Genomic DNA, 17,770 nt, shown 5'->3' with positions numbered 1-17,770 from the left:
CGAGAGGGTGAATAGACGCAGCAATTTTATGTCATCAAGTTCAAGCAAAACACATTCGACTTTGGACTACAAACAGCTGACTGGACATACGAGACGAATAATGTCCTGGATGCGAAGTGCAATTATCGGTAAAAACAACAAATTCATTTTTATGCAAGGTTGCACTTCGGATCTAGGTGGCGACGGTATGACGGGTAGAGGTATATGAAGTAAATGAAAAAAAAAAGGTTCGGTGAACGACCGGTGATAATAACATTGCAAAAAAAAAAGTTCACGACGCGCGCAGCTAGGGAGAGTAGAGAGGGTAAGAATGTCAAAAAAAAAAAATGTACTTAGTAAATTGGCAAATCAAAGTTGGCACGCGTGGAGAATAGAAGAACTATGAAAGTGATGATGGTTTCAAAATTTTCCACGGGGAAGTATACGAGTGCAATCTTAAAATGCTTTTATTTTGTGAATGGAGCATTTTATTTAAATCTGGTTAGTGCTTCGTTAGTAGAAAACTTCAGGACTACTCAATAGACATATAATACAGAAAACTTAATTTCTTTTCAGATTTTTAGGTGTAAACATAGACTTCCGCTTTTCTACCACTGTAGCAGTAACCAGTGGAGGCGAACCAGCCCAAGGCTGAAAGCCTCTTTAATAAAGCTAAATAATAATAATGTAGCAGTAACCAGATTTAAATAAAATGCTCCATTTTCAAATTAAAAGCATTTTAAGATTGCACTCGTATACTTCCCCGTGGAAAATTTTGAAACCATCATCACTTTCATAGTTCTTCTATTCTCCACGAGTGCCAACTTTGATTTGCCAATAGGTTTAGTATAAAAGCTATTGATTAATTAATAAACGGAGAAATATTCTCCAACTCGAAAAAGGTTTCGGTAGTCGCGTAGGTTCGGACGTGAATTATTTCCGACTTCGAAATCCTAGTAGGGAAGGGAAGACTTCAGTAGTTGTTCCCCGGTAGGGGTAACGCAACGATGCCGTGCATTGGAGGATGCAGATGGCAGACCGGGGCCCCGAATTAAGAAGAAAATGCTGTGAGTACGTAGAACATAAGAAAATAATGTGATTACTCTGAAAAGAAAGTAGTGACACTAAGAGCAGGAGTGGAAGGGAAACAAACATGATTTGTTATAAGATGTGAAGGTCAGCGTAATACATGTGCTTTGATTGATAAACATTGTTATGTTGAGCAGACTGAGTGACATTACATGCGTTACGTCTGTTTGTCTGTGAACAAACTATCAGACTTTGCTCAGCAAGCAAATGTGGGTGAAAGATGATATTATCGTCGATTTCCAAGCATTTTCGGGTTGGTTGGAGGATGAAATGGAAAACCAATTGATAAGTTTAATGAGGGGTGGAGTGGGAGGTATGTTAAAAATTACGGATAGAAACAAGCTAAACGAATTTTTTTGTTTTGAGCTACATTGACCCCTACTAAAGAGATAAATGCGTCAAAAAGCATAGTAATAAATTTCTTTAAGAGGAGTTCAATATTTTTGGCGAAGTTAAAAATCTCAATGACAATAGCTTAGCATGGTTCTTCTGAAAATCGTAAAATCTTACGTGCAAGTCCCTGAAAACGCGAAGTGGAAGGAGTCCGTCAATCTTGTCGATAATAGCAATTCATGAAGACCATCAGGTAACAATTGAGTAGAATCATAATAGGTAGTTTTACATTCAAACGACCTCCAGATTATATTCAGATATCCTGCATAACCATTAGTACAATGCAAAAAGGCTACACCGCATACTAAAATCCAGATGAGTGAATTTTGAAGATTCAAGTCATCTGAGTCTGTATGCCATGTAAAGTGTAAGTATTCACAGATCATAAAATTGTGACTCTCTAAAGCGAAATTGTCAGGTACCGTGGGGGACCGAAATCTATACACATAAGAAAATAATAATAATCCGTGCATTTCATACAAAATACCTACTTGTATGAGGTGTACGGATTTTGAACCTTTACGGATTTACGTCCCGCACGGTAGGGTTGGCTTGCTCAATTTTTCGCACAAATCAGTCATTTCTTAATAACTCTGCACCCTCTTGACGATACATGTTTTTTCTTTAAGACACTTTTGAAAAAGTGTATGAGGTTCCTATAAATAGGAACGTAAAATATAGTAGATTTGTATTTAGGCGTAAAGCGGTTCTCATTTTTGCGTCTCACGAAAAGAGAAATACGAAAAGAGAAATAATCGCTGCTCATTTTGGACTTTCAATGAGAAAATTGAGGAAGCTTTAGCGTGGAATTTCAAAAGCACAAAGGTCAACATCCACAGAATGTACGATAATGAAATAACTCATCTCTGTTGTAGCGCAGCAACCAAGCAATTTCATATTTGTATGTTTTATGGAAGCTGACATTTGTGCTTTTGAAATTACACGCTAAGGCTTGCTTAGAGTATCACCTTAACCACTCTATGCGTGTCTACACCTACAGTGAACTCCGATCCTACTCCAGTAATTTTGTAAAGAAAAACTATGTTACATCAACTGAGTGAAATACGCTTGGATGACAAACTATGAGCATGAGCATTATTTATATAATATTTATGAGCACTATACAACAACTATACAATAACTATACAACAACTATACAAAAGCTATATAAGTGTGACCATGGGTGTGCTCATAATTCATTTTACAAATAATGCGCATGTTCATAGTTTGCCATACAAGTGTATCCGCAGCAGTACAAGTTCAAAACATAGTATAGCATCTAATGATTTCATAATTCAGAAAAATATTTTTTTTATAGAAAATGAATGGCAGTTAGATTCTCTTAATAACGATGAATATAATAATGGCTACATTAGTTCATAAGTCCTGCAGTCAAAATGCCCTGAACTATAATAAGCCGAATAAAAAATTACCATACAAAAACATTAGAACCTATTGTTACAATGCAATAACATTTATTGTAGCAACCATAAATATTATAGTCACAAGCAATAAAAATACATTAGAACTTATTGTTATATACAATAGACTTTTACTATTAAAAAGGGGGGTTGTTAGTTACCGTAACTATTAAAAAATCAATTTTTCCCCTACAAATTTGATCTCATTACAATAAATTTTATTGTTTTTTTTTTTATTGTTCAGTATGTTGATAACATAGAATTTATTGAAAACCTATTGGATGACTATTTAGATCATTTGACCTATACAATACAATTACAATAGGGTTAATTGTCAACAATAGAATCTATTGTATTTTATTGTAATTTATTGTAATTTAATGTTTATTTTTTATCCGAGAAGACACTGAAATTACATTTAAAACTGTAAACTGTTGAATTTCGATTACATTAAAATTGATTGTTAAATTGTTCTACGAAAGAAAAAAATAATTTCGATGTTCAACGATGCAATGCTAAAACAATAATTGATTAGATCAAATTTGTTCGAGAAAAATCAGTTTTTTTTTAATGTTAAGAAGCTTAAAAACCCCTTTTTTAAAGTAAATTTATCAAATTCCATGATTTTCATTGTTGTGAACAAGGTTGTGAACCATGAATTCCGTTGTGATTATATGGTAATCGACAAAAATATCCAATGTTTTGACAGTAATTATCATGGCTACAATCATAATTGAATTTATATTGGATTTTTTACGGACCAGACTTCCCTTTATTTATTTGGAAGGCTCAATCGCGTTAGCTTTACGACGCCGATTAATACATTTCTTTTAATTGCTAATAAAAAAGAGAGACATAATGAGTTTATATCTTCGTGGGAGGCGACAGTTTACAGTTTGCTTTCTTCTTTCTTCCGTCGGATCCTCTTCAATAATATGTTATTGTTGGTTGAACATCTCTTTTCCCATCAAGTTGGTCGGGAATTTACGGTAATCTAAACGCAGCTGAACCTGGTTTCCCCTTGATTGTTCTTCTTCTACATTTGCTTCAATCTCCGGGGTCATGTCGTCAATTGCCATTACTTCTTCGTCGGGTACCTCAATCGTGTCCGTTGTGGAACCTCCAGTAACCACACCTGCATACGAACTAGTTTCCAAACTACTATCACTTCGATCTTCGTCCTGGTCGTGCTTCTCTTCGTCCTTTCGTTCTTTAGCCAATTGTTGTTTCTTATGCTGCTTTCGAGGTTTCCGCTTGGGGCAGGAATTTATCCGGTGACCTTCCGTCTTGCAAACAAAACATACGTTCTTGTTCCCCTGCTAGAATACGGATAGTATAGCAGCGGAAATGCAGCAATGTAGGGTTTTCCTTTTTCACATCTATATAAATACCACGTATACTAGTGTAAATACCGATGCCCAGTTCTACTTGAAATTTTTCACGGACGGCACGCTAGATCTTTGTCGGGAACTTCAAGTGATACATCATACACTCGCACATATTGGACGTATTCTCCCGAATTCGACTTGCGTACCTTTCCATCATCATAATGGAACATTAATTGCTCTGCGTTATGCAGCAATGTATGCAGGATCGCTTCTTCGGTCTTAAATTATACGAACAAGGATTTCTTCTATGTTATTCTGTATATAGCTTCCATGTCGACACACCCAACCGGGGGATGTAAGATTTGCTTATAATTATGTGGATTCATCATCGCAGGATGTTAGTGGAGACCGCATGAACGGAGGATGACATATACCGAGCTGCGGTCTAATGCAAGAAAATTGGAGACCGAAAAATGTGGAGTGTATAACACGAAATAAAAAAGAAAAAAAAAATCATTGTATCGTCTGCATGGCCAACTTATATCATTCTCTGCTGTATTCGCTGTGGAGGATGATAAAAAATGCAACTTAGTTTGCGTGCGGGATACGCGTCCAGCACTTTAACAAAATTAACAATTTCGTCCAACGATGGTCTTCCAGAATCATTTCCAAAGTAAATTTTGATGACATTTTTAACTTCAACCCTGCGGCTACCGGGGGTGCGCAGTGAGGCAACGATACCGGTAGCGTGGCTACAACCTCTAGCGCCGTGGATATAATCTGTAGGATGCAGATTTTCAGTCTTCGACAACATTGATTAGTTTACAAAGAGCCAGCTTTTGGTGTTTTCCAAGGAATCAAAAATATCTAAAAATGACAAAATGACAAGCGATCAACGAACCGAATAATAACGCTATGTCAGTAGTGGAAAGCAATAATGATATAATCTTCTTCCTTCTTTTTCATGACAAGCAGTCCGTGCGACACAACTCACTCGGGGCGGTAGAAGGAAACGAGCAAATTGTTGGCAAGCTGCTTCACGAAGTAAAGCCGACGATGATACACGTGTTTTAATGGGAATTTTTTTGTTATGTCTTTTCTCGATTCATATCAAGCTATGTCCTCATCGGTGTATATTGCAACAAATCAGGCAAGCAATACATCATTATCCTTCTACCACTCAAATCAAGCTATGTTACAGAGCGAGTTTGTCATGGTAGTCGTAGCAACCGTTTTGTCTGTATCGTTGGTTGCTTTATGTGTTTGGATTCGCTGGTGTTTTCAAATTAGTTCGTATTCCTGTCGCGTAGGAGGCACCAGAATCTGTCTTTTGAACGGAGCGTCCTACAAGGATAGTTTCTTCGGCAAAGTTGTGTATTTTATAATTTTGAGAAATGTTGTCGAAGACATCAAAGACCCCATTGACCAATATTTACCAAATAATTATTACATGTTTTTCACGGTTTTAGCCTTGAAGTGTAAGCTTAACACGTCCCTAATAAAAAAATGCCATACACGAACGATAAAACAAATTATATAACTATTCCACAAATGGTTTGGATGATACCCCGAAACGTCGTTAAGCACTTCTGCGTGAAGTCAACGATTTACATAGGTGTTGGCCATCCCTAGTTGGCTGCGCATCTCCACAATCCAGCAGGCCCCTCGTTTGATCGAGCGAAAGCAACCCTGGCATGCGATCGCCTGTGACGGCTAAATGACAACGAGAATTTGGTAGGTCTATCATCGATCGGGGTAAGTGTCAGATGAGGAAAACAAAGACTATAAAGCCAAGAAAGTACACAAAGCCGTGCGGTGTAAAAGTTTTGCTTAATACTAAATTATATATAGTTTGATTTAAAAGTTATCAATATTACTATTATTTGAACTTACATTACTACCTAATCTAGTGAGTATAATTAAATTTAATCGAACCTATAACTATCCTAAACCTAAATTAATAGCTTTTAGGGTACTACTGCTAAATAGTGCTACTATCTAACCTAAAAACTAGCCTACAAAGTTGGAATCGCGGTAAGGAAATAAATAAAAGAATTTCTTCTAAATCTAAACAATACAAATATTACAGCTTGCAGCCAGTACTCTCAAAACAGATAAAATAAAACAACTACAGAAAGGGGACTAAACGTGAGTAAAACACTAACAGCTAAAGCTTACACCGATACCGACCACATACATACAATAAAATTAATATCGAACACACTTATAGATATAGACAAACTACCTTATAACAAACTATGTAACCTATTTACAGGAAAATTATAATATCTCTACGAACTCCTAAATTCTGGGTTCTGATATTAAATTTACGGAAGAAATCCCTGTCCACCTGTTGCCTCTCGCAACATTTTATAATTTTCGTTTACGCAAGCGAATTGAATCATGCACGGCCGTGGTAATCGTGGTAGTCGGGGTAAATCGTCCAAGAATGATCAGATCTGTAACCAAGCGTGTACGTGTCAGGACTGCGACAATCCTGATACGACGGACATGGTCCAATGCGATGGGTGTGATAAGTGGAGCCACTTTGCGTGTGTGGGCGTTACTAACGAAGTCGAAAACCAGAGCTGGGTTTGTCACGAGTGCCAAACTGCCAAGGAAACTCAGCTGCAGTCTTCGTCATCGAATCATCGAGAAGGACATGTCAGCTCTAAGGTTAGTGTCATCGAAGAACGGACGAGAAGCTCCAAACCATCTTCTGTGGATCGAAACAGCCAGCAGGAGCAACGTAACATGGTGCCAAAGGTGGTAGTAGCACCTGCCAGTGAGGAAGCGCATTCAGTGAAGACGAAGGAATCCATCCAAAGGCCAGCATCTTCCAAGGTGTCATCACAATCACGACTGAAGTTGCAGCTACTGAAGTTGGAGGAGGAACGAGCCTTCGAAGAAGCGCAAGCCGATAAATTCCGTGATTATCTGAAGGATAAGTACGAGCTGTTAGAGCAAATGACAGACCGGACAAGCTCGAACCACAGCGAATCTAGCAGCCGGGTGAGAAAGTGGGTCGAAGAAATAAACGACCAGGTGGCTGACGGAAACGTAGCTGGAGGTGCAACAGAACCATTTAATCCTGATGGACACTCCACCGCTCATCCGAACCCAGCAGGCGGAAACCGTCGGTTAGTTCTTGCAGGACACAATCGGGTAGATCACAACATCAGTGCACCAGAACATTCTGAACCATATGCAGACCAACGTCAATTGATCACTAGTCGATCAGGTCCGAGAAACCCAAACAGTTCTCCGCTGTGTGGTGTCAGAAGTTCTTCCAGGGTAGCCCCCAATCTCCTCCCCACGGGAATACAGCATACGTCTTCCGCTGCTTCGGTTAATCGAACTCAACGAAATACTTGGTACAATACTTGTCCTCCTTCGCATAGCCAACTCGCTGCTCGACAAGCTGTATCTAAGGATCTCCCTCCTTTCTCTGGGAACCCTGAGGATTGGCCGATATTCTTTTCAACGTTTGAGAGATCCACCGCTATGTGTGGATACTCAAACGAGGAAAACATGATCCGCTTGCAGAAATGCCTCAAGGGAAAGGCGTACGAAGCTGTTAAAAGCTGCTTGATGCACCCAACGAACGTGTCAAGTGTAATGAACACGTTAAGAGTACTGTATGGTCAGCCTGAAGCGATCATTCATTCATTGATCGTGAAAATAAACGCAATTCCAACGATCAAGGAGGATAAACTGGAGGCATTAGTGGATCTTGCGGTCAAGGTGCAGAACTTTTGTGCAACCGTAGATGCATGTGGATTAGATGACTATTTGTATAATGTATCCCTCCTCCACCAGTTAGTAATCAAGCTACCACCTACCCTGAAGCTGGAATGGGCCCGATATCGCTTACAACTTCCAAGGGTAAACCTAGCAACATTTGGTGAATGGATATTCTCGCTCGCCGAGGCTGCGAGTGTTTTAACGATACCAGCCATAGTACAGCCAAGCTGTCCAACGAAAATCGCAACCAATTCGTCAAAGAAGACCAGCACTTTCCTGCACACTCACTCCGAATGCTATACAGGGAACTCTCCGAAATCTTCGAAGGACAAATCTGACGGTGATAGCTCTAAAAAGACAACACCAGGCGTCGATAGCTGCCCCGTATGTGATGGAAGATGCAAGTCTGCATCGATCTGTAAACGTTTCCTTCAACTCTCTCGAGATTCCAAGTGGGCTGCTGTAAGGGAGTTTGGACTATGCCGCCGCTGTCTCCGCCGCCACGAAGGGAGATGTGACACGAAGCCATGTGGAAGAAATGGTTGTGCGTTCTATCACCACGAGCTACTCCATAACGACAACAGATCCCAACACCCTGCATCGAGCCACCCGGCAACTACAGCACCACCCGCAGCCCCACAAGCTGGACCCAGCGCAGCACATGGATGTAACACCCACCAGTCCGCTGCAAATGCCGTACTGTTCCGCTATCTTCCCGTTACTCTGTACGGAAACGGTGAAGCTGTCCAAACTTACGCCTTCCTCGACGAGGGCTCAGCTGTGACTTTGTTGGACCAAGATCTAGCTGACCAACTGAAGCTAAATGGCCCTATCAACCCGCTCTGCCTTCGATGGACAGGTGGTACTGAGCGCAACGAGAAGAGCTCACGCGTAGTGGATCTGAAAATAACTGGTACGCAGAACCACGCTAAGGAGTACCAACTAAATGGAGTTCGAACGGTGAAAGAGTTGTTACTACCATGCCAATCCCTTAAAATGGAGGAAATTGCGCAACAGTACCCACACTGTCGAAATTTGCCGATCGGATCCTATACGAACGTTCGTCCACAAATCCTCATCGGCCTGAAGCACGCTTCAGTTGGCCTGGTGCTGAAAAGTAAGGAGGGAAGTTTGGAACAACCTATAGCCGTCAAAACCAGACTTGGCTGGACAATATGCGGGGGATGTGATACTAGTAATACCTCAAACTTTGTCCACTATACGTTCCACGCTTGCGAGTGCAGCCATCAATCCGACGAAGACGTACATCAAATGGTAAAGGAATACTTTTCGATGGACAGTCTAGGCATCATGAAAACGAGCAAAGATCTGCTGTCAACAGACGATCAACGAGCCGTCTCACTTCTCCGATCTCTAACCAAGCTCAAAGGTAACCGGTATGAGACTGGACTACTATGGCGCTATGATGGTGTTCGTCTGCCAGATAGTAAAGAAATGGCATTACGTCGACACTACGGCCTCGAGAAGCGAATGCAGAAGGATCCGGAGTTAGCCAGTGCTCTGAATGAGAAGATGTCTGATTATCTGGCTAAGGGATATGTTCGCCAACTGTCAGATGAAGAGTTAAACAAACACTACCCAAAAGTATGGTATCTGCCAATCTTTCCAGTTTTTAACCCCAATAAACCTGGCAAAATAAGGATTGTGTGGGACGGAGCTGCAAAAGTATTTGGCGTTTCCCTGAACTCTGCGCTGCTAACAGGTCCCGATCAGCTGTGTTCACTCTTTGCAATATTGTTGCAATTCCGTGAATACCGGGTTGGCGTCACTGGGGACATACGGGAAATGTTTCACCAGATCTTTATGCGGTTGGAAGATCAACAGTGTCTGCGGTTCTTCTGGACGGACAAGACTGGCAAAATCCAGGTCTACGTAATGAATGTAATGTCATTCGGCGCTAGCTGCTCCCCAGCTAGTGCCCAGTATGTAAAAAATATTAACGCGGACCGGTTTGCTGGAGAGTTTCCTGAGGCAGCTGATGTCATAAAGAAGCGGCATTACGTGGACGATGCGATGTTTAGCACCGAGACGCCTGAGCATGCCATTCGCCTTGCGCAAGAGGTTCGGCAAGTACATTCTGCAGGTGGCTTCGAAATACGCAACTGGGTGAGCAACTCACGCCAGGTGTTAAACGCGCTGAGCGAAAGCAGTACTACGGAGAAGAACATGGATATGTCGATGGGACCGATGGCTACCGAGAAAGTGCTAGGGATGTGGTGGTGCACAACAGCCGACGAATTCGTATACAAAATCGGATGGAATCGCTACAATCCCGATCTGCTCACCGGTCGTTGTCGACCCACAAAACGTCAGATGCTCCAAGTCCTCATGACTATCTTCGACCCCCTTGGACTGATTTCTCACTTCCTGATGTTCTTGAAAATTCTTCTTCAAGAAGTGTGGCGTGCCGGAGTTCAATGGGACGAAGAAATCGGCGATTCCTTGTACGAGAAGTGGGCCAGATGGTTGAAAGTGTTGCCGCAGGTGGAAAGCGTCAGAATACCACGGTGTCTTCGATCTTCGATGATCCCCAGTGACTGTAAAGTACAGCTACATATGTTCGTAGACGCCAGCGAAAACGGTATAGCCGCCGCCATGTTCCTCCGTTTCGAACACAATGGCGTCGTATGCTGCTCTTTAGTTGCAGCCAAGACAAGGGTGGCCCCCCTGAAGTTCCACTCCATCCCACGACTGGAACTGCAAGCAGCTCTCATAGGAGCAAGATTAGCAAGGTCGGTTACGCAAACCCTTCAGACTACGATACATCATGAATTCTTCTGGACCGACTCTCGTGATGTGCTCAGCTGGATCAATTCGGATCATCGACGATACAGCACGTACGTGGCACATCGTGTAAGTGAAATACTCGACGTTACAGAAGCGGAAGATTGGTTTTGGGTACCGACAAAACTAAACGTTGCAGATGATGGTACCAAGTGGGATACACAACCTGATCTTACTCCCGAATCCAGGTGGTTCAGAGGTCCCGATTTTCTCTACCGTAGCGAATCGGATTGGCCGAAAGTCTCGTCGAAGTCAGATCCTACAGACAACGAGTTACGACCCTCCTTCGTGGCACATCTCTCCTTGTCCGATCCTATGATTATCGTCTCGAAGTTCTCTAGCTGGAAGAAGCTCATCAATGTGGTTGCTTACGTTCACCGTTTTGTCGGAAACTGCCGTCGAAGGAGTACAAACAAGCCAGCTGAAAATGGACCGCTATCTAGAGACGAACTGTATGCTGCTGAAGGTTTTCTGTTTCGCCTAGCTCAACTAGAAGGTTATGCCGATGAAGTAGCCTTCTTCTTGAACAACCGCAGTGATACACCAGATAGAACCCTTCCTAAAAGCAGCCGTTTATACAAGCTGACACCCTGGTTAGACGATCGCAGGGTAATGCGAATGCGGAGTAGAATAGCCGCCTGCCAGTATGCCACCGAAGAAACGAAGAACCCAGTGATCCTTCCTAACGACCACCCTGTTACCTCCCTGTTAATCGCCCACTACCACGAAAAATTCCACCATCAAAACCACGAAGCCATAGTGAACGAACTTCGTCAAAAGTACGTCATTCCTCGCATTCGCGTTAAGTATGCGGCGACAAGGAAGGGCTGCCAGCGATGCAAAAACGAGTCCTCGATTCCACAACCTCCAATCATGGCGGACCTCCCAGCGGAACGGCTAGCTGCTTTCACACGCCCTTTCACTCATGTCGGCGTTGACTACTTCGGTCCCATGGAAGTTGTTATCGGAAGAAGAACGGAGAAAAGATGGGGAATGATCGTCACCTGTCTTACGACACGGGCGATCCATATAGAGTTGGCCAACTCGCTAAGCACCAGCTCATGTATAATTGCTCTTAGAAGTTTCATGGGCCGACGCGGAACTCCAAGGACTATTCGGAGCGACCGGGGTACCAATTTCATTGGCGCCAGCCGTGAACTCAAGAACCTGCAAGAAGCAGTCGACTACGAACAGGTTATGAAGGAATTCGTAACCACGGAGACGAGCTGGACCTTCAACCCACCTCTGGCTCCCCATATGGGTGGCAGTTGGGAGCGGCTAATCCGGAGCCTGAAGAAAAATCTGATGGCCATCTGCCCTTCAAGGAAGCCATCCGAAGAAGTGCTGAGGAGCCTACTCACGGAAGTTGAAAGCACGCTGAACTCCCGACCACTCACTCACGTGCCTATCGATAACGAGTCGTCACCTGCACTCACACCGAACCACTTTCTTCTGGGGTCGTCGGATGGCTCGAAACCGTTTACCTCGCTGGATGACAGTGGCGCCCTTCTCAAACAAAACTGGCGTACATCACAAGCGCTGGCCAATCAATTTTGGAAGCGCTGGCTATTGGACTATCTCCCGGACATTACAAGACGGACGAAATGGTTCGTCGATTCGAAGCCGATTGACCGAGGCGACGTGGTGATCATCGTGGACTCCAACCTGCCCCGGAATTCTTGGCCGAAAGGTAGAGTCATCGCAACGCAACCAGGCAAAGATGGTCGAATCAGGTCAGCTACAGTAAGGACATCGACCGGCATATACGATCGCCCTGTGGCCAAACTGGCGGTCCTGGATGTTCGACGCGGAGAGGAGCAAGCCGACCAGACGTCCGGCTTACCTGGGGGGAGTGTTGGCCATCCCTAGTTGGCTGCGCATCTCCACAATCCAGCAGGCCCCTCGTTTGATCGAGCGAAAGCAACCCTGGCATGCGATCGCCTGTGACGGCTAAATGACAACGAGAATTTGGTAGGTCTATCATCGATCGGGGTAAGTGTCAGATGAGGAAAACAAAGACTATAAAGCCAAGAAAGTACACAAAGCCGTGCGGTGTAAAAGTTTTGCTTAATACTAAATTATATATAGTTTGATTTAAAAGTTATCAATATTACTATTATTTGAACTTACATTACTACCTAATCTAGTGAGTATAATTAAATTTAATCGAACCTATAACTATCCTAAACCTAAATTAATAGCTTTTAGGGTACTACTGCTAAATAGTGCTACTATCTAACCTAAAAACTAGCCTACAAAGTTGGAATCGCGGTAAGGAAATAAATAAAAGAATTTCTTCTAAATCTAAACAATACAAATATTACAGCTTGCAGCCAGTACTCTCAAAACAGATAAAATAAAACAACTACAGAAAGGGGACTAAACGTGAGTAAAACACTAACAGCTAAAGCTTACACCGATACCGACCACATACATACAATAAAATTAATATCGAACACACTTATAGATATAGACAAACTACCTTATAACAAACTATGTAACCTATTTACAGGAAAATTATAATATCTCTACGAACTCCTAAATTCTGGGTTCTGATATTAAATTTACGGAAGAAATCCCTGTCCACCTGTTGCCTCTCGCAACACATAGGTGAAGATGCTAATTTCAAATAACAGACTAAAGTGGTAATTTTTATACAATAGATGGAGGAGATGAAAGTCTAGAGTTGATAGTTCCGTTAGAGTACGTCAGTGTGAAAATTGCATATAGAAAGTAGATAGCGAGCTAGGACAAATTTTAAGGAAGGTACAAATCGGGTTTTTCATCTCTCTTTGCCAAACTCCCCCTTTGGAGGGGTGTGTCCCCCCCCACCAACACTGGCAAAAAGAGATGAACGCCGACCAACTCAAGTACCAACGATGTGTTTGAAACAACAGTTCTACCGATTTTTACCGCACTTCAGTTGTTATTTTAGATAATCTGGAAAAATATCACAATTCCTCCATGCAATGAAGAAATAGATTGCTTCGGTATTTATTTCTTAAATTCTCTGGGGTGGACTAACTCCCCCCCCCCTCCTTTATTTAAGCCCATTCATACCATCAATCTAGGACCTACAACATTTGTATTCAATGTTGCGTAGATTGTGCCAATACTACGCGCAGAAGTCAGGACCGACAAAATTAAATTCCTACTAGCTAGATAAAACTAAAATTATGTATCCTTATTTATCCGAGATATATCCAATAAGCCACCACGCTCGATAATAGCTCGGCCCTTTTTTCATTATAAGGTTGATATACGGCTATCAATCTTTATATTAGTCTAATATCAGCATTATATTGCACTTTTTGCATCGGCGGGCTTGATGCGTCTAAGGTAATATAAATTTCACCTTATGCTAAGGTTTAGATTTTTGATTCAATTTCACGATAAGCTCAATATTTGTGTAACACACGCAGTGTTGTGAAACAACGATCAAGTTCCTGCTTTATTAATGAGGAATTGAACTTTCTAGTGTCTTCATTATGTATGATATGTAGATGCCAAACACGGAAGCGTTTGATGCTAAAAACGGAACGCTACTGTAAGTTCTAGGTGTGTAAAATATGAATTTTAGGCTGATATTATAACTCACTCGTCTTGACATTTTTCATATTTTTTCCTATGGTTTGTTTTCCGTCGATCTTGTTTTCCGTGCTGAGCACCAATGCTACCGACGCCAGGGAGGCAGCTCCCACACCTGGACCCTAGCTATCGACCCATCAACTCATGATCCGGGGACCAACGGCTTTACTTCCCTTCCGAAGGAAGGCGTGATCAGAGATGTTATAAGCTTATGAAGAAGTGATAAGCTTATGTTAACATATGTAGGTCAATTAATTGTTGAGATTTGAATAATATTGTAATAGTTGGCTGTTTATTGTGCTTGCATACCCTATGTATTGTCAATTAAGCGAAAAATTAGCACCGTCTGTCAGATTTTATAATATCCTCAGCTTAAATTATTTACCTTGCCTAATTTCATCAATTTGAACAACTCAAAATTTTACCAAATAAAAATCCTCACGTACTCATTACGGCTTATTCGATATGGTTTGACGTAAGCATTGAAGGAGGGTATATGCATCATCGAGTGGTACCAGGTAGTTATGGTACTTTGAACTTATCAAAGGCAAACAGAAGTCAACAATCAGGCGGAAAGTGAAAAAAACATCACAATTGCCGCTCGTTGATTGTAAATCAACGCCATCGAATCAGTTTGATATGAGGTGGCAACGCGGTGTTCATAAATCTCGCTGTTGAAAGATTACGGCTTATTTTGGTTGGCGGCTCCCTTTGACCGGAGGTACGTTCAAAGAAACATTGCCTTCGAATTAGGTTGTTAGTTGGAATCGATATTGCGTTGGCAGGATTAAGTAGGTGGGGCTGTGTTCGTTTTTTTTTTAATGTGCTTTTATGTGGGATCCACAGGTTTACTGGTGGTGATGCCAATTTACGGCCCATCATGGCCGTTTTGTTCAACTGTGATTATGGTACGATTATCAAGCCTCTCCTCGAGAAGTTTTGCAATCAAAGGAATTCGAACAATTATTGCGAGCACGAGGATATCTTCTGACCCGGTTCGTAGATAAGCTAATCCAGTGATAGGTTTTTTTCGGAGTCAAATGCATCATTTTTATTTTTAGATGTTTCCAATGAAATGAATAGTAATAATAATAATAATAATAATAATAATTTTCTGACTTGACTCACCTTTGTGTAACATGCTTGCGTAGTGTTCCAAATAGGCAGCGTTTAGTGCTGGATTTAGTGCTGGGTTGAAGGTAGGCATTCCAAATTGCATATGCAGGGGAAAGTTGTTTTTCTGAAATTCTAAAAGATTCGGGTACATTGCAGTAGGCTTCTTTGGTGATTCCCGGCCAGGATGCTCTGATGCTGGTGATCCTGGTGGTGACCTGGGCCCATTGTTACAATATTCGGTTGACGTCGAAGAAGGCGTTGAAGAACTGGGCTGTGCAGTAGTCATGTCCGTCAGCTGCTTCAGTACACTGTTTTGAACAAGCTGCTGTTGATGCTGAAAAATCATCTGCTGTTGTTCAGCTTGCTGATGCAGGATATCATCGATCCGAAACGATGATTTCCTCTTTGAAGATCCCATTCTCATCGATCACTGCTTGGCCGTGGCACGGCTCAAAAATTAATATGATAATTGCACAGTTTTTTAGCACGACACAATACTGTTTCGTATCAATTATCCACTGGAATTCTATAACTAATCACAACAATATCAATCACTGCAGTCCTATCGATTTGATAAATTTGTAATTCGAAATTCACCAATGTGTTTTACCGATTGCGAGAAAGGTTCGGTTTCTACTGCCACACGACGAACATGTATCAGAAATCAAACTGTTCCAACAACGTTCGAAACCTTTCGTTGACTAAACGATTTTTATCAGTTTCCTTCGTATATATTAAACCGTTTATTAACAGACAGAATTTGGGCGATAAGGATAAATATACATTATAATAGTATAGAGATAAAAACGAACTCTTCGATGTGTGCATTCAAATGCTTGATTCGTAATGGAATATAGTGCGTTATATTGTGAAGTACTTGATGGTTTTATGTTCTTCATTTCACATGGTAGAAGAAGCATGTTTCAGATTGTGTAATAAAGAAATGTTTATTCAAATGTTATTTGTTCGTTAGTTCCGACTAAATTTATTTTCTAGAGAGAACATATTTGGAATATATTTAAGTTGTACTCTCTGGATCGTAGCGTACTTAAATATGGAGTGAAAATGTCGGCACCGTATCATGCTGCTCATGTATCGCGCATCGAGAGAATACAAAAACGCTCTATTGGAGTTGCATTATCGCGGCTGACCAATCCTGAAAAGCTACACCATTGGTAGACGCGCGCTCATTGGGCTTCAAACTTTGATGATCCGTCGTAGTTTCTTGCACTGGTTACTAATATTTGACATGATTGGTAATCATATCGACGGCAGTAGTGCGCTACTGAACATCAATATCCACGCTTCCATATGCCATCTCCACAATTTTCACTTTTTGAGAACTCCCGGGCACCGTTTTACTTACGGATATAACAATCCGCTTGATAGATGTTGCAGACTATTTAATGAAGTGTATGAAATGTTTGATTATAATTTCAGTAAAATAGTTTCTAAGAATAATTATAATCAATCGCACACCGGTTCGACATTGGGCTTTTACCAGTGTTTATGATAGTTTCACAGGAGGGTCTATTGTAGAAATGAAAACATTTCAAATGACAGATAATTTGCATCGAATCTGCAGCATTGATTCTTACTGCTGATACATTTTGTATACGACTCAAATAACATTAGGGTAAGTTGTTAATTATTGCACACTTTACATTGTTTACTGTACTGCATTTATCCATGACCATAACATGTACCGATCAACAACATTAACATGTCACAATTATCAATTGCCGATTGATAAAAAATGTTCTTTTGATATTCAGTATTGGAAATGTTGTGATTAAACTTGTTTTAAATATTATTGGCATTTTACATATGATTTCATTTTTCTTAACTTTTCAGCTTCTAATCTTCAGTTGCAAAATAAGATAATGCTAGTTTAAAATTGAATTATGTTTAGTAATCTTTACAGGAAAATATTCATTATTATTTTATCAAACATATATCCATCAACAATGTAAAATTCAAAGGAAAACATGAATGTTCAATAATTGGATCGTATTCAGTCTTGTGAGCGGTCACGGTAGTCGACACATTTTCTGTGATAATTGACTGTCTTTGCCTCCGACACTTGCAAAACAAGCTATCATAGTACAGTACCAAACTAAAATGTCGTATGAAAGGCTCTGTCATACGACACTGTCGCCGAAGACCGTCACGAATGTATTTATTTTAGTTTTTCTCATAATAAGAGCTGCTGATGGTGTGCTTGTGTGAATTCTGAAAATAGCAAGCACTGATATCCTAGTAATAATATTTCTGATCAGAAATGGTTTGATTTACACCAAATGGAGG

General features: G+C 41.2%; 3 protein-coding genes across 3 annotated transcripts in view; 2 read left to right on the top strand and 1 right to left on the bottom strand.

Moving 5' to 3' along the window:
• The window catches only part of HHEX (Hematopoietically expressed homeobox), a 35,853-nt gene extending 19,700 nt beyond the window's left edge, over window positions 1–16,153 (bottom strand). The window contains exon 1 of the mRNA XM_065224876.1: window positions 15,476–16,153. Within this exon, the coding sequence (XP_065080948.1) occupies window positions 15,476–15,887 (412 nt within the window). The 5' untranslated portion in view covers window positions 15,888–16,153. The remainder of the gene's footprint in view (window positions 1–15,475) is intronic.
• LOC135703619 (uncharacterized) lies at window positions 5,833–8,738 on the top strand. The gene is made up of 3 exons (XM_065224897.1): window positions 5,833–6,244; window positions 6,300–8,372; window positions 8,539–8,738. The coding sequence occupies exons 2-3, from the start codon at window positions 6,614–6,616 to the stop codon at window positions 8,736–8,738; spliced, it is 1,959 nt and encodes a 652-aa protein (XP_065080969.1). The 5' UTR covers window positions 5,833–6,244; window positions 6,300–6,613.
• On the top strand, window positions 8,951–13,313 carry LOC135703571 (uncharacterized). Its single transcript, XM_065224818.1, has 2 exons — window positions 8,951–13,030; window positions 13,086–13,313. The coding sequence occupies exon 1, from the start codon at window positions 8,951–8,953 to the stop codon at window positions 12,626–12,628; it is 3,678 nt and encodes a 1,225-aa protein (XP_065080890.1). The 3' UTR covers window positions 12,629–13,030; window positions 13,086–13,313.
• Window positions 16,154–17,770: the final 1,617 nt, after the last annotated feature.

Source organism: Ochlerotatus camptorhynchus, unplaced genomic scaffold (assembly GCF_037179485.1).
Source record: "Ochlerotatus camptorhynchus isolate MF236.1 unplaced genomic scaffold, CSIRO-AGI_Acam_v1.1 ptg000216l, whole genome shotgun sequence".
NCBI lineage: Eukaryota > Metazoa > Arthropoda > Insecta > Diptera > Culicidae > Ochlerotatus > Ochlerotatus camptorhynchus.
This window is presented reverse-complemented; position numbering and strand designations above follow the sequence as displayed.